This window comes from Aquarana catesbeiana, linkage group LG09 (genome assembly GCF_042186555.1).
Source record: "Aquarana catesbeiana isolate 2022-GZ linkage group LG09, ASM4218655v1, whole genome shotgun sequence".
Lineage (NCBI taxonomy): Eukaryota > Metazoa > Chordata > Amphibia > Anura > Ranidae > Aquarana > Aquarana catesbeiana.
Genome location: NC_133332.1, coordinates 23,599,510 through 23,617,608, shown reverse-complemented (window position 1 = coordinate 23,617,608; position 18,099 = coordinate 23,599,510). Strand labels below are relative to the sequence as shown.

The window sequence follows — 18,099 nt, the reverse complement described above, 5'->3', positions numbered from 1 at the left end:
CACCGCGTTCAGAATGATCGGATTTTCCGACAACTTTGTGTGACCGTGTGTATGCAAGACAAGTTTGAGCCAACATCCGTCGGAAAATATCCTAGGATTTTGTTGTCGGAATGTCCGAACAAAGTCCGACCGTGTGTACGGGGCATTAGTCCGCAGGGTTCAATATTCAGTTGGCCCGCCCTTTGCAGCTATAACAGCTTCAACTCTTCTGGGAAGGCCATCCACAAGGTTTAGAAGTGTGTCTATGGGAAAATGTTTGACCATTCTTCCAGAGGCGCATTTGCGAGGTCAGGCACTGATGTTGGACGAGAAGACCCGGCTCGCAGTCTCCGCTCTAATTCATCCCAAATGCGTTCTATCGGGTTGAGGTGCAGGCCAGTCAAGTTCCTTCACCCCAAACTCGCTCATCCATGTCTTTATGGACCTTGCTTTGTGCACCGGTCCAAATCATTTGGTGGAGGGGGGATTATGGTGTGGGGGTTGTTTTTCAGGGGTTGGGCTTGGCCCCTTAGTTCCAGTGAAGAAAATTCTTAAGGAGTCACCATACTAAGACATTTTGGACAATTTCATGCTCCCAACTTTGTGGGAACAGTTTGGGGATGGCCCCTTCCTGTTCCAACACGACTGTGCACCAGTGAACAAAGCAAGGTCCATAAAGACATGGATGAGTGAGTTTGAGGTGGAGGAACTTGACTGGCCTGCACCTCAACCCGATAGAACACCTTTTGGGATGAATTAGAGTGGTGACTGCGAACCAGGCCTTCTACATCAGTACCTGACCTCACAAATGTGCTTCTGGAAGCATGGTCAAACATTCCCATAGACACACTCCTAAACCTTGTGGACGGCCTTCCCAGAAGAGTTGAAGCTGTTATAGCTGCAAAGGGTGGGCCAACTCAATATTGAACCCTACGGACTAAGACTGGGATGCCATTACAGTTCATGTGCGTGTGAAAGCAGGCGTCCCAATACTTTTGGCAAGTTCTTGGACTGATCCCATACAAAATTGGCTAGACACTGTACCATGAACCTCCAGGCTGGATCCCCAGTGCTTCCCCTTACAAGGCCCTGAACTGCTTTCAAGAAAATAACCCTCTCAGCAGGCTCTCAGCTGGGCACACCTCCCCAGGGATTGGCTAGAATCCCATAAATATTCAAATTCATGATCTGCCTCTTCCAGTCCACCACATTCTAGAACAGTGATTCTCAACCAGGGTTCCTCCAGAGGCTGCTAGAGGTTCCTTCAGCATTGGGCAGTTTCTGCCTCTCAGATAAGTTCCCACTTATCCCAAGATCCCATTGATCTTTTTAGCTATCTGTAAGGAGGTAATTCTTCCCAATGACCACAAGTGTAAGGACCATTCTTCCCAGTGACCATCACACTAATGTATCATGAATTGTAGATTTCTAATTTTTAGCAGGGGCTCCCCGAGACCGGAGAACTATTTCAAGGGTTCCTCTGTGTTGAAAAGGTTGAGAAAGGCTGTTCTAGAACCAACTAGAAGCCAAGGAGAGGTAGTGTAGCCTATAACAGGACTAAAAAAAAAAATGTACAGGACCCCTTTTTTAAAATAAAGCACCCCTTCATATCTTTTCCTAAAAAATACGTGTTTGATAAATGGCTGCGCAAATATCATGCGACACAAAAAAAATTGCAACAGCCACCATTTTTTTTTCTCTCCAGTGTCTTTCAGATAAAAAACAGCATTTGGCTGCTTGTTAGCCTCCATGTGAATGCAATGTGCAATAAATAAATAAAAAAAGTGTAGAAAAAAAATAAAATTAAAGAATAAACATAATACAAAAATAAGTTGAATTAAAAATAAACAAACATAAAAAAAATAAAATGATATAAAATATATGAAAAAATATATTGTGTGTTTGATAAACGGCTGAAAATTGTGTTTGATAAATATATTGTGAAATAAAAAAAATTGCAACAGCCACTATTTTATTTCTCCAGGGCCTTTCAGAAAAAAGACAGTGTTTGGCTGCTTGTTAGCACCCCCACGTGATAGCAATAAGTTAGATGAAAGAAATAAATAAAATAAAAAAATAATTGAAATATATAAAAAAATATATTAATAAAAAAAAATGAAAAGCACTCCTTTCAGAAAAAAGACAGCATTTGACTGCTTAAAAAAAAAAAAAAAAAAAAAAAAAAAAAACAGAAAAAATATATGCGCTTGGAGGGAAAAAAACTGTGCAGGCAGCCAGCACCAATGGTTTGATTACACACCAAATAAGCATAAAACATGTAAAGAGGCAGAGTCATAAAAGTCTCTAACATCGCCGCTGTGTGATGAAGCTGATTCGCTTACCAGATTGTGTTGACCCTCAAATTATAGAGAGGTCAACACCAGCATTGGAAAGACAAAATTGGATGGATCATCTGCAGCACGCACTCCGTGCATCAACCGTCACTCCAGGCTTTCACCAAAGGACGTAGGGTAACCTCAAGTGGTTGTAAATAACAACAGAATGGTGAAGTATGTCCCAAAAAGAGGCAAAAACGTGGGTTTATTTGACTGCTTGTTAGCCTCCATGTGATAGCACTAAGCTAAGTGAAAGAAAAAATAAATAAAAAACTATAAAATAAATAAGTTAAATGGAAATTAAAATAAATAAAGATGTGTAAAAAAAAAAAGAAAAAAAAAGAAAGAAATCAAATATATAAAATCAGTGACTATTATTGAACTTGTGCGCTGCTACGTGAAAAAACTCAATAATGCTAATAATGTATCAAATGAACCGAAAAGCTGCAACCATTTGAAAGTGCACTCGTAACACGAACGTGAATATGGTAATGTGTATAAAATGGTGCGCTTGCTCAATTAACTATAAACAAATAAATAGCGAACAACGACTACAACACATAGTGGACCCAAATAAATCACAAAAAAGTCCAAGGGATAAAAAAAAGAACCAAGTGAAAAAAATAATAGATAAATATGTAAAGTCCAAGTGCATAGTGCAAATATATAGAATAATAATAAAAAAACAAAACAAAACACCTTCATATTTTTGGGATAAACGGCTGCACAAATATATTGGCGTTGATTTACTAAAACCGGAGAGCGCAAAATCTGGTGCAGCTGTGCATGGTAGCCAATCAGCTTCTAACTTCAGCTTGTTCAATTAACCACTTGCTTACCAGGCACTTAAACCCCCCTCTCCTGCCCAGACCAATTTTCAGCTTTTAGCCCTGTCACACTTTGAAAGACAATTGCGCGGTCGTACAACGCTGTACCCAAATTACATTTTTATAATTTTATTCCCTACAAATAGAGCTTTCTTTTGGTGGTATTTGATCACCTCTGCGTTTTTTTATTTTTTGTTAAAAAAATTTAAAAAGACCGAATTTCTTTTAAAATAAGACAAAACCGGTTTATGTTTTGTTATTAAATTTTGAAACTGGTAATTTTTCTCCTTTATTAATATACGCTGATCAGGCTGCACTTATGGGCACTGATAGGCTGCATTGATGGGCAATGATAAGGCGGCACTGATGGGCACTGATGAGGTGGCATTGATGGGCACTGATGAGGTGGCACTGATGGGTGGCACTGAAAGGCATTGATAGGTGGCACTGAAAGGCATTGATAGGTGGCACTGAAAGACACTAATAGGTGGCCCTGATACCCTGTTTCCCCGAAAATAAGACCTAGCGTGAGTGTCGATGATGGCTGCAATATAAGCCCTACCCTGTTTCCCCGAAAATAAGCCCTACCCTAAAAATAAGCCCTACCCTGAAAATAAGACCTACAAGGACTTTAACTGGGGCTTATTTGGGGGGGCTTATATTGCAGCCATCACCGACAATCACGCTAGGTCTTATTTTCGGGGAAACAGGGTAGGTGACACTGATGGGTGGCAGTGATGGGCACTGATCAGCACTGGTAGGTGACACTGATAGGCAGCATTGCTAGGTGGCACTGATGAGGCACTGATTGGCACCACTGGTGGGCATTGATAGGTGGCACTCGTGGGCATTGATAGGTGGCACTGATTGCTGGCACTGTTATGCACTGGTGGGCACTGATTCGTGGCACTGTGGGCACTGGCAGGTGGCACTGGCAGGCAGCACTAGTGGGCACAGATGAGATGGCTGTGCATCTTCCTCTTCGGGACCGATGTCCCTTGCACCGAAGCTGGTGATCGGCTTTTTTTTCTCCTCACGCTGGCAGCGTGAGGAGAAAAGATTAAACGATTACCGATCTTCTGTTTACATCATGTGATCAGCTGGTCCCGTGGTAAGGGGCCGGTCTAGGGTTGCCACCTTTTCTTCAAGCCTAACCCGAACGCTTTAGCAGCACAGGGCACATTTTTTTTCATACTGGACATACTGGTCATACAAAGACCTGGACATCTTTGGGTGCCCCAAGGAGAGTGGTAATGCAGCGTGCTGCTGCAAAAAGTGGATGTGGCTAAACCGCTCTTGCTGAAATCATCACCCCCCCCCCCCCGTGCCCCAATGATGCCAAACCTGCCCCCAGACAGCCCGCAGCTCCCGAATGGCAACAGATTTTTGTGTGACTATCTCAGTTACTTGGGGGGTGCCACAGCCCAGTCTGAATAGTGTGTCCGGGTTGCAGGCAGACTGCAACCCGGACACATAATTCCAAACCCAGACTGTCCGGGTGAATCCCGGACAAGTGGCAACCCTAGGCCGGTCTCATTGACTCGGTGACCACAGCGCGCGCGCCGCACGTGGAGCGTGCATAGGGGAGGATCAGTGGCATCTCCAGCTTTCATATTTAGGGGGGGCACATGGGGGGACAGGGACAAAAGTAGGGGGGCAACTATAAAATGCAATTATATATATATATATATATATATATATATATATATATATATATATATATATATATATATCCTGGGGCCCTTTACTATGACCCCACAACGGCCCTTTCACATGTTCTGCAGTGAGCTCCCTTCCTACTGTTTTGGGGCCCCTCCAGGGTGGCAGAAAACAAGAGATATATGTCACCAGCATACCAAGAAAATATAAGGGTCCAAAGCAGTGGGAGAACTATCAGGGTTGCAAAGGTTGTCTTGCCACCGGGCCCTGGTGTTCTGCCACTGTGGGGTTCCCCAGCCTCCTCTTGCTGTCCTGCCCCTGCTATTGATAGCTCTGGTCTGGCATCTCTTGGAATTTACAGGCTGGTTCTTCTGTCCTAAGGATGGGAGAAATCAGTCTGTTTTTTCAGTAACTGAGAGTCCTGGTGGAGTCCTTCCTGCAACTCGCTCTTTTCCCTGCCAATGAGGATGCAGGGGAAGGAGCAGATCGGGGGGCCGTGGTTGTGTGATCGCTCGCATTATGCAGTGTCAGCGAGCAGAGGGAGTGGGGAGGAATCACCCGCAGGAGCTGACTTGGGACTCTCTCCCTCTTAGACATTGATTTTTTGTAAAAAAAAAAAAAAAATTATTTTTTTATTTTTATTGGGGGGGGGGGGCACATCATAATGTTGGGGGGGTCAGGGCCCCCTCTGGCCCCCCCAGGGACGCCATTGGGGAGGATATCTATTGACGGCCTCCCGGCAAAGTAGGTCCGCGCTGTAGCCGTCATCACATATAATGGGGGTTCCAAGTAATGTTCTAGCAAACAATGGTGAGTTTAACATGTGTGTGGAAAAATCAAAAAATGCCCGGACGGCAAGTAGTTAAAATGTTTGCAAAAAAAAAAAAAAAAGACTCCAGCAGTGAAAGAGTTAAGAACTGAGCCTTTGTAATAAAACGTTATGGAATGGCGCATTGCAGCGTTCTGGGTGTCAGTTAACCCCGCGTGTCAAAAGCACCGTTTTGCGCTTATGGCCGTCATCTGTAAACGTCTTTAGATTTAAGTGCTAGTCTAGGGGGGGGGGGGGGGGCGATATTTATGACAGGTCCACTTTAATAAGCCCCTTTTTATCCCAGAAGGTTGTCTCAATGCTGCAGTTGGTCTGATAATTGAGAATAGCCAGTTATGAGTACAAATGGTCGCAGGCGAGGAGTATATTTGCAGTGGCGGTAATTATCCGATGATAATATATATTTTAGCAATATAAACGTCGCGTTGATTTCTCGGCTCCTCCGGCTCTGGCTGTGAAATGTCGGTAAATACTAAATAGGTTTTCTGCGGGTATAAATATGGCGTCATTCAGCGGACCTGCCCGGACCTGAGATCTCTTGAAAAGTACAATTGTAGCAAACAAGAAACAGAGCGATGGACTCCCGCCGGTTCTCAGACGCGGAGCACAAAAAGCGCATTGTATTCCGTGTGTGTGTGTGTGACATCTGAGGGCAATTACCCGTCTCACACAGTATTTACCAGAACCACACAATGTTCCCGGATTTCATTGTCACGCTGAAAATCATTATTATTTAAAGCATAACAATCTGACAGCGGAAAACGGTCCTTTCACAGAACATAAACTCATATACAAACAAATGATTGTATTTATCAAAATGTTCGAGGTCACAGGAAAAAAAAAAAAAAAAAAAAAAACGCAGCCGTAGGCAACAAAGCCGTATTATACTTAAAGGTGAATAGTCTTGCACACAGGTGCTACCACGAGGCAAACTAGGCAGCCGCCTAGAGCGCACTGCTGCCCAGGGCGGCCGGCCACTGGTGTTCCTACTCTCTTCTCTCTGCAGCAAGTAACTAAGTCTCAGAATCAGCAGGCAGCCGCCCCTCCATTCGCACATAGTGTCAGAGGCGCAGCGGTGGTGGAGAACTGTGTCTATGTTCCGACTCCCGAATGAATGGAAGCAAGCAAACATTCATTGATGGGCGCTGGTGAGGCTGCATTTGATGGGCGCTGGTGAGGCTGCATTTGATGGGAGCTGGTGAGGTTGTATTGATGGGCACTGGTGAGGCTGCTTTTGATGGGCGCTGATAGGCTGCATTTGATGGGCGCTGATAGGCTGCATTGATGGGCACTGGTGAGGCTGCATTTGATGGGCGCTGGTGAGGCTGCATTTGATGGGCGCTGGTGAGGCTGCATTTGATGGGCGCTGGTGAGGCTGCATTTGATGGGCGCTGGTAGGCTGCATTTGATGGGCGCTGGTGAGGCTGCATTTGATGGGCGCTGGTGAGGCTGCATTTGATGGGCGCTGGTGAGGCTGCATTGATGGGCGCTGGTGAGGCTGCATTGATGGGCGCTGGTAGGCTGCATTGATGGGCGCTGGTGAGGCTGCATTTGATGGGCGCTGGTGAGGCTGCATTTGATGGGCGCTGATAGGCTGCATTGATGGGCACTGGTGAGGCTGCATTTGATGGGCGCTGGTGAGGCTGCATTTGATGGGCGCTGGTGAGGCTGCATTTGATGGGCACTGGTGAGGCTGCATTTGATGGGCGCTGGTAGGCTGCATTTGATGGGCGCTGGTGAGGCTGCATTTGATGGGCGCTGGTGAGGCTGCATTTGATGGGCGCTGGTGAGGCTGCATTTGATGGGCGCTGGTGAGGCTGCATTTGATGGGCGCTGGTGAGGCTGCATTTGATGGGCGCTGGTGAGGCTGCATTGATGGGCGCTGGTGAGGCTGCATTGATGGGCGCTGGTAGGCTGCATTGATGGGCGCTGGTGAGCTGCATTTGATGGGCGCTTCATTAAAAAGGTGGGGTATACATGGGCAGGAGAAAGGGGGTGGAGTCAGGGGTGGAGCCAAGGGAGGGTGGCAAAATTAGGTTTAGCCTAGGGTGTCAAAAATCCTTGCACCAGCCCTGCTTGCACAGTTGTACCGGCTCCTCTCCTGGACTGAAATGGCTTACTCTGAATTCACTGCACACTGTGAGTTTCTCACAATGTGCATTAGAAGCTGCAGCAAGTCAGATAGAGCCCAGCCTCATTTCCTGGCTGGAGGACATCTAGCATCATCTGCCCCCTTCATTCATTGGGTCTTAGTCAGGGATTTATTTCAGTGAGAATGATGGGGAATGTAGTTCCGGCACCTCCAGCACTGAATGCATGTAATGGCAAGGGGTGCTGATTTGTGTTGGAAGATCTATTGCTGTTTTCTGGGGGATTTATTGTTGCTGGGGGAGGGTCTTATATTGCTGGGGGTCAGTTGTTGCAAGGATCTATTGTTACAGTAGGGGTCTACTGATACTGGCTGCTGTTGTTTTTTCGAGCTGGTCTCTTGTTTCTGGGGTGGATGTATGGTTGCTGGGGGGATCTATTGTTGCTTGTGGGGGATATATTGTTGCTGGGGGGGTTTTATATTGCTGGGGAGTCAATTGTTCCAGGAAGGGATCTACTGTTGAGGGAGGGGTCTACTGAAGCTGGCTGCTGGGAGATCCGTTTCTCAAAGTGGTTTATTGTTTCTGGGGGATCTATTATTGCTGGGGGATCTATTGTTGCTGTGGGGGGTCTATTGTTGCTGGGGGGATCTATTGTTGCTGGCTGCAGGGGATCTATTTTACTGCTTTTCTTGTTATCAATACCAAATTAGATACAAGTTACTTAGCATTACAAAATAATACGTGGTTCTGTCTCCTCTAAAAGGGGCGGTACTAGGAGGTGGGTAGGGGGTCAAACCAAGGGACAATGCTTGGAGGTTGACACAAGGGGGTGATTTGAAATGGGGGGGGGGGGGGTACCTGCAGGGCAGATGGATTCCAGGAAGTAAATGCTACATGAATCATCTGCCCTTACTCAAGATGGCCGTAGCTAGAAATGCAAAGGGGGGGGGGAGTTCAAAGTGATCCCTCAACAAGTTTCCACTTTAACTCATTATTTGCTGGCCAGCTGATAAGTGAGAGAATTTTTTTCTACTAATTGCTTTTCAAACTTGTCGCTTGGGATTGAGCTTCTAGTTAAAGTTGCAATATTAAAAGTTTTTTTTTTTTTTTTATCAGATACATGTTTTAAAACTCCTTTCTGTAAATCATGAGACATTTTACAGTGGAATTGTCCGTAGCTTTACAGGTTTGGGTAAATAAATTCCTAATACATCCCAACAGTATCATTTTTCAAAAAAGATGTAATTTTATTAGCAAAAAGTCAGTCATGGTTCGTCTGGGATGATGTTATCAGTATGCTGCAGGCAGGTGGGAACATTTCCTCAGTCCCCCCCCCCCCCCCCCACAGTGATCAGTAAGGGTGAGCCGAAGGTTCGGTCCAGCTGGAGACGAAAGTCATATATACACTATATTACCAAAAGTATTGGGACACCTGCCTTTACACGTACATGAGCTTTAATGGCGTCCCAGTCTTAGTCCGTAGGGTTCAATATTGAGTTGGCCCACCCTTTGCAGCTCTAACAGCTTCAACTCTTCTGGGAAGGCCGTCCACAAGGTTTAGGAGTGTGTCTATGGGAATGTTTGACCATTCTTCCAGAAGAGCATATGTGAGGTCAGGTACTGATGTTGGACGAGAAGGCCTGGCTCACAGTCTCCGCTCTAATTCATCCCAAAGGTGTTCCATCAGGTTGAGATCAGGACTCTGTGCAGGACAGTCAAGTTCCTCCACCTCAAACTGGCTCATCCATGTCTTTATGGACCCAGCGGGCATCAATAGACCCTGCAGCACACCCCAGCACTCCCTGCCATTACATACATACAGTCAGTCCTGGAGGTGCCGGAGCTGCGTTCTCGCTGAAAAAAAAAAAAAGCCCTTTTATATATATAGAAAAACATTTCCGCTTACCTCAAGTTCTACTAGCTCGGTCTCTGCAAATTCAGGAATTTCTTTGCTCTGCGTCTTGATGAAGCATTTTTGGAGATCAGCAAAGTATATTCCAGTGATTCCCTGTCATTGGAAGGAGAGGATAGAGAAGACAAAATACAAGAATTGTTATCGCAACCCCATGCAGGTTTTTTTTTTTTAACTTCAGAGAATTCATAACTGATCACATCTAAGTATTTACAGTACAGAAATAAGAGCACATGGGACCATCATATGTGTAAAATAAAGATAGATAGATAGATAGATAGATAGATAGATAGATAGATAGATAGATAGATAGATAGATAGATAGATAGATAGATAGATAGATAGATAGATAGATAGATAGATAGATAGATAGAATTGCAGTGGTAATACAACGTACACTTCTAACAAAGTTTATATGTAATGCAATAACAAGACATTTTTTATGAATTATTAAGAAAATGTATGTTTTAATGGAATAATAATGAAGGATGTATTGACACCTCAAAACTCCCCACAAATTATTTTCTGCTTTTATATAGTCAGTTGGGATGTGATGTCTTAGCATTTAATTAGGATTTTAAATTGATTTAAAGTAACACTTTTTTTTCTTTTTAAGTTTTTTTTTTTTTTTTTAATACATATTTTTATTATTATTATTACAGACCCCTATAGCAGAAATGCATAAATTGTGCTGGTCTATAAGGGGGATACAGGTAAGAGAGCTGCGGTGAGTACAAATAGATAGATATTAGTGGCAGTGCGTCCATAAGGGCACACTTGGCCATATTTGGGCAATAATGTCACCACTATCCTCACCCCTTCTGTTATATACAGTGGGGCAAAAAAGTATTTAGTCAGCCACCAATTGTGGAAGTTATTCCACTTAAAAAGATGAGAGAGGCCTGTAATTGTCATCATAGGTATACCTCAACTATGAGAGACAAAATGTGGAAACAAATCCAGACAATCACATTGTCTGATTTGGAAAGAATTTATTTGCAAATTATGGTGGAAAATAAGTATTTGGTCAATATCAAAAGTTCATCTCAATACTTTGTTATATATCCTTTGTTGGCAATGACAGAGGTCAAACGTTTTCTGTAAGTCTTCACAAGGTTGTCACACACTGTTGCTGGTATGTTGGCCCATTCCTCCATGCAGATCTCCTCTAGAGCAGTGATGTTTTGGGGCTGTCGCCGGGCAACACGGACTTTCAACTCCCTCCAAAGGTTTTCTATGAGGTTGAGATCTGGAGACTGGCTAGGCCACTCCAGGACCTTGAAATGCTTCTTACAAAGCCACTCCTTCATTGCCTGGGCGGTGTGTTTGGGATCATTGTCATGCTGAAAGACCCAGCCACGTTTCATCTTCAATGCCCTTGCTGATGGGAGGAGGTTTGCACTCAAAATCTCACGATACATGGCCCCATTCATTCTTTCATGTACACGGATCAGTCATCCTGTTCCATTTGCAGAGAAAAAGCCCCAAAGCATGATGTTGCCACCCCCATGCTTCACAGTAGGTATGGTGTTCTTTGGTTGCAACTCAGCATTCTCTGTCCTTCAAACATGACGAGTTGTGTTTCTACCAAACAGTTCTACTTTGGTTTCATCTGACCATATGACATTCTCCCAATCCTCTTCTGGATCATCCAAATGCTCTCTAGCAAACCTCAGATGGGCCCGGACATGTACTGGCTTAAGCAGGGGGACACGTCTGGCACTGCAGGATCTGAGTCCCTGTCGGTGTAGTGAGTTATTGATGGTAGCCTTTGTTACGTTGGTCCCAGCTCTCTGCAGGACATTCACTAGGTCCCCCCGTGTGGTTCTGGGATTTTTGCTCACCATTCTTGTGATCATTTTGACCCCACGGGGGGGGGGATCTTGCGTGGAGCCCCAGATCGAGGGAGATTATCACTGGTCTTGTATGTCTTCCATTTTCTAATTATTGCTCCCACAGTTGATTTCTTCACACCAAGCTGCTTGCCTATTGCAGATTCAGTCTTCCCAGCCTGGTGCAGGTCTAAAATTTTGTTTCTGGTGTCCTTCAACAGCTCTTTGGTCTTCACCATAGTGGAGTTTGGAGTGTGACTGTTTGAGGTTGTGGACAGGTGTCTTTTATACTGATAACAAGTTCAAACAGGTGCCATTAATACAGGTAATGAGTGGAGGACAGAGGAGCCTCTTAAAGAAGAAGATACAGGTCTGTGAGAGCCAGAAATCTTGCTTGTTTGTAGGTGACCAAATACTTATTTTCCACCATAATTTACAAATAAATTCTTTCAAAAATCAGACAATGTGATTGTCTGGATTTGTTTCCATATTTTGTCTCTCATAGTTGAGGTATACCTATGATGACAATTACAGTCCTCTCTCATCTTTTTAAGTGGAATAACTTCCACAATTGGTGGCTGACTAAATACTTTTTTGCCCCACTGTAGCTGACGATAGCTCAGGATGCTTTTATTCGGCTTTGGGTAGTGTCGGGATTGGTCGTCTGAGCTGGATCATCTGGGTTTTTTTTCCAGTGAGTTTGGCACCGTGATTGACAATGGATTTACAATGAGGGACATTTTTGGGGGATTTTTATTTGTATTTTTGTCAGGGCTGGGCTCAGCCCTTCCTTCTCTGAGCTTGCTGCTCAGCTGTCATCTAATTGCCAGCTCTCATCTCTCTCCACAGTTAACCAGCTGCTGTGGATCTGCTCATCAGTCCTGCCTACTTAAAGACGTCCAGCTCACTTCATTCCTGCCTTCGCCTTGGTCACATCACAAGAAACCATCTCTTGTGTTCCTGTTTAAAGACTGGCTTTGCTGACATCCTTTCTGGCTCCTTATCCTGCTTGCTGTTCCTCTACTTGGATCCCTGACTTTTGGCTTGGCTGATTACCCGATCTGGTTACTGAACTCTGTCTTGGCTGATTGCCCAATCCGGTTACTGGACTGTGGCTAAGCTTTGACTACGCTTACTCTATTTACCTTTTTATTTTTATTAATAAACTAGTGTGATTTTACTATACTTCTGTCTCGGCCTGGTTCATGCTTTCTGACAATTTTTAATAAAGCACTTGTCAAACATTTGGATATCTTTATTTCTAGGTGACATTTTTTTTATTTTACACTGTACTCAATGCACATGGGGGGGGGGTTATCTGGTGTCCTCATTATTATGGGGGTTTCCAGATTCCGATATGCCCCCTGCCCAGAGACCCCCACAACCATTGGCCAGGGTTGTGAGGAAGAGGCCCTTGTACTCAGTGACGGGACAAGGTCATCCAGCCGCCCAGGGCAAAGATGCCAAACTGTGCACCTCATTCCCTTAGGGTCAGGGTGCCCCCATCTCTGCAATAAACCATTGTGCCCAGGGCAGTCGCCCCTCCTGCCTATCAATTGTTCCGACTTTGCTTGTATCCATCAAAAATAAATATTGCCCTTGGCCAAATGGAATTAAAAAAAAAAAAACGATACCAATGATGGGGCACTATTCCTCCTACTGACACCAACAACTGGGTCATAATTCTTGCCACAGACACCAATAATGGGGCACTAGCTCTCCTACTTATACCAATGATGGGCACTATTCCTCCCACTGACACCAATGATGGGGCACTATTCCTCCCACTAATACCAATGATGGGGCACTATTCCTCTCATTGACACCAATTATAGGGCACTATTCCTCCCACCCATACCAATGATGGGGCACTGTTCCTTCCATTGATACCAATAATGGGACACTATTCCTTCCACTGATAACAATGATGGGGCACTATTCCTCCTACTGACACCAATGATGGGGCACTATTCCTCTCATTGACACCAATTATAGGGCACTATTCCTCCCACCGATATCAATAACGGGACACTATTCCTTCTACTGATATTAATGATGGGACACTATACCTCCCACTGACACCAATGACGGGACACTATTCCTTCTACTGATACCAATTATAGGGCACTATTACTCCCACCCATACCAATGATGGGGCACGATTCCTCCCACTAATACCAATGATGGGGCACTATTCCTCCCACTAATACCAATGATGGGACACTATTCCTCCCACTGACACCAATAATGGGGCACTATTCCTCCCACTGACACCAATAATGGGGCACTATTCCTCTCACTGACACCAATGATGGGAGATTATCCCTTCTACTGATACCAATGATGGAGCACTACTCCTCCCCCTGATACCAATTATAGGGCACTCCCACCGATACCAATGATGGGGCACTATTCCTCCCACTAATACCAATGATGGGGCACTATTCCTCCCACTAATACCAATGATGGGGCACTATTCCTCCCACTAATACCAATGATGGGGCACTATTCCTCCCACTGACACCAATGATGAGGGCGTTATTCCTCCCACCAAAGATGTGGTATTGTTTACCCACACTGACACCAGGATATTTTCTACTCCCACTGGCCCTGGTCCGGCCCCTCTAAAGTCTGAAGGACAGTAAACTGGCCCCATGTTTAGAAAGTTTGGAGGCCCCTGCCTTAGGACTTTGTCTGGATTTTTGAACCCACCTGCAATGTTTCTATCTTTTTCTCCCAATGGTTTAATTTAATCGACTGTACTTTACTTTATACTGTACTTTGATGTACAATATTTTCCTTCATTGATTAAACCTGCTCAGCGTTAAGAAGTCATAAAAAGATCCAATTACATATCGAACGGTTATTTAAACAGTTTTTCTTTTTTCATTTCTACAAAGATAGACTCTTTATACTGCAGATTTTCAAAACAGTCTTTTCATTGTACAACCTTTGCCGTCGACGCAATTTTAAAAGTCATTTTACGTCTCTTTTTTTTTTAAATATAAGAAAGTCTATTATATTTGTACAAGAAAATGAAACGAAAAAAAGCAGTTCTCCGAACACTAACATGTTTGAAGTCGTGGATCTCCACCGCTTTGTCTGTGCCGTTCTCCGTCCGAAAAGTTTCAATCTTGTTGCGCGGATCAATTTCCATTAATACCGTCGTCTTCTCGCCCGCGCTGAAGAATTTGTATTCCACGTCATAGACCTGCAGGGAGACAGATGGGAGAGATTCGCGGGTCATGTTGGAACAGTAATTGTTTTACAGTTCTAGTTTGGTCTGCAATTTGAAGCTTCGGTAATCAACTTTCTTATTTGTCCAAATAATCTTTTTTTTTCCCCAAAAGTGTCTTTCTGTAAATTATTAGAAATTTTAATGTAGATCCGTCAGTAGCTTTACAAGTCTGCCTGAAGAAAATAATAACATTCCAATATATGGCAACAGTGTAATTTTTATTTATTTATTTAAGTATTTTGTCAGAAAAAAAGTCATGGAGAGATGTTTCATAATATTTACCCAGTGGATATAAAAAGTCTACACACCCCTGTTAAAATGTCAGGTTTATGTGATGTAAAAAAATGAGACAAAGATAAATCATTTCAGAACTTTTTCCACCTTTCACCTCTTTCTGAGATTTGTTGTTTACAAGTTAAAAACATTTTTTTTTTTTGCTAGAAAATGACTTAGAAACCCCAAACATTATACATTTTTTTCTAACACCCTAGAGAATAAAATGGCGGTCGTTGCAATACTTTCTGTCACACCGTATTTGCGCAGCGGTCTTAAGGCCCATACACACGATCTGACTTTTTGACAACAAACACGCAAATTAGCTGTTTTGGAGCAACATCCGACCGTGTGTACGCTCCATCTGACAAACTTTTTCTCTTTTCATCGGACTTTTGTTGGCTGTGCGAACGGACAAACTTTACGGCAACAAAAGTCCGATGGAGCAAAGTCCGATCGGTGTGTACACAAAGCTGTCGGATTTTTGTACAAACTACAGTACCTGCCCGCGAGAATGTTTCCAGCGCGATCCGATCGCGCTGGTTCTCGGCGACAGGGTACTGTATATCTCACGCTGGCTGCAATAGGAAAAACACATTTTCTTATTGCGGCGAGCGTGAGAGGGAATTCCCCTCTGGGTGCATACCAGGCCCTTAGGTCTGGTATGGATTTTAAGGGGAACCCCTACACCAAAAAAAGGCGTGGGGGTCCCCCCACAAATCCATACCAGACCCTTATCCGAGCACGCAGCCCGGCCAGTCAGGAAAGGGGGTGGGGACAAGCGAGCGCCCCCCCCCTCCTGAGCCGTACCAGGCCACATGCCCTCAACATGGGGGGTGCTTTGGGGGAGGGGGGCGCCCTGCGGCCCCCCAACCCCAAAGCACCTTGTCCCCATGTTGATAAGGACAAGGGCCTCTTCGCGACAACCCTGGCCATTGGTTGTCGGGGTCTGCGGGCGGGGGCTTATCGGAATCCGGGAGCCCCCTTTAATAAGGGGGCCCCCAGATCACGGCCCCCCACCCTATGTGAATGAGTATGGGGTACATCGTACCCCTACCCATTCACCTAGGGAAAAAAGTGTCAATAAAAAAAACACACTACACAGGTTTTTAAAGTAATTTATTAGGCAGCTCCGGGGGGTCTTCTTCCGACCTCGGGGGTTCCTCCGGCGTCTCTCTGCCGGCTCCTCCGCTATCTTCTGCCGCTCTTTTGCTAGCGGTGGCCCAGACTTCTGCGTCATCATCTTCCCTCTTCTCTTCTTCCGATGTTGACATGACGCTCTCTCCCACTGTAATGGTGTGTGATCAGAATGACTTATATAGGCGGTGACCCCGCCCCTTATGACGTCACAGTCCCGCGACATGCTGGGACTCTGACGTCATAAGGGGGCGTGGTCATCAGATGACATCACCCGGTGACCCCGCCCCATGCCTATATAAGTCATTACGGAGCGCTTACACAGCATTACATTGGGAGAGAGCATCGTGTCAACATGGAAGAAAAGAAGAGGGAAGAAGATGACATAGAAGTCCGGGCCACTGTTTGCAAAAGAGCGGCAGAAGATAGCGGAGGAGCCCAGCAGAAGAACCGGACACTGGGAGAAGACGCCGGAGAGACCCCCGAAGTCGGAAGAAGACTCCCGGAGTCGGAAGAAGACTACCAGAGCTGCCTAATAAATTCCTTTAAAAACCTGTGTAGTGTGTTTTGTTATTGACACTTTTTTCCCTAGGTGAATGGGTACCCCATACTCATTCACATAGGGTGGGGGACCGGGGTCTGGGGGCCCCCTTATTAAAGGGGGCTCCCAGATTCCGATAAGCCCCCCGCCCGCAGACCCCGACAACCAACGGCCAGGGTTATCGGGAAGAGGCCCTTGTCCTCATCAACACAGTGACAAGGTGCTTTGGGTTTGGGGGGCCGCAGGGTGCCCCCCTCCCCCAAAGCACCCACCCCCCCATGTTGAGGGCATGGTACGGCTGGTACGGCTCAGGAGGGGGGGCACTCGCTCGTCCCCACCCCCTTTCCTGACTGTCTGGGCTGCATGCTCGGATAAGGGTCTTGTATGGATGTTGGGGGGACCCTCACACTGTTTTTTCAGCGTAGGTGTTCCCCTTAAAATCCATACCAGACCTAAGGGCCTGGTATGCCCCTGGAGGGGAACCCATGCCGGTTTTTTATTTAAAATTTGGCGTGGAGTTCCCACACAAGATTCATACCAAACACAGTGCCTGGCATTGACTGGGATCCAAGTCGGATCCCAGCACCAGTGTGAACTCGGCTCGCAAGGTGTCAATCTCGCCGATAAAAACGGCAAGATTGACACAATATCATACAACAATACAGAAGTTGACCAAAGGGTAGTGGTAAAGAGCTGAAAAACCACGTGATTTGGTGAAAGTTGGCTGGAAAAGTCCTGCCGTCTGTATGCAATACAAACTTATGGCCAACGCCCTTTGTTCAAAAATCCACAGGAAAGTTTGTATAAAGTCCTGTCATGGGTATGGGGTTTTACAAGCGCACTTTTTTTGGAAAAAATACATTTTTTTTAATTAAAAAATAAGACAACAGTAAAGTGAGCCCAATTTTTTTTATATTGTGAAAGATAATGTTAAGCCGAGTAATTGATACCCAACATGTCACGCTTCGAAATTGCGCCCGCTCGTGGAATGGTGACAAACATTTACCCTTAAGAATCTCCATAGGCGACGTTTAAAAAATTCTACAAGGATGTTTTGAGTTAAAGAGGAGGTCTAGGGCTAGAATTATTTATCTTGCTCTACCGATCGCGGTGATAACTCACATATGTGGTTTGAACACCGTTTTCATTTGCGGGCGCTGCTCACGTATGCGTTCGCTTCTGCACACGAGCTCATCAGGACGGGGCGAGTTTAAAATTTTTTTTCTTATTTATTTTAGCTTTTATCATTTTAAACTGTTCTTTTAAGAACAAATTGTGCCACTTTTATTCCTATTACAAAGAATGTAAACATCCCTTGTAATAGAAAAAAAGCATGACAGGACCTCTTAAACATGAGATCTGGGGGTCAAAAAGACCTCAAATCTCATATTTACACTAAGATGCAATAAAAAAAATAAAATAAAACGACGGTGGGCGGTCCGGAAG

The 18,099-nt window shown here is 44.9% G+C and overlaps 1 protein-coding gene across 1 annotated transcript in view; it reads right to left on the bottom strand.

Annotated features, from left to right (window-relative positions):
- The window catches only part of TNMD (tenomodulin), a 164,990-nt gene that overhangs the window by 61,281 nt on the left and 85,610 nt on the right, over positions 1-18,099 (bottom strand). Inside the window, exons 3-4 of the mRNA XM_073598138.1 lie at positions 14,535-14,675; positions 9,627-9,728 (exon numbers count right to left, since the gene is read on the bottom strand). Of these exons, the coding sequence (XP_073454239.1) occupies positions 9,627-9,728; positions 14,535-14,675 (243 nt within the window). The remainder of the gene's footprint in view (positions 1-9,626; positions 9,729-14,534; positions 14,676-18,099) is intronic.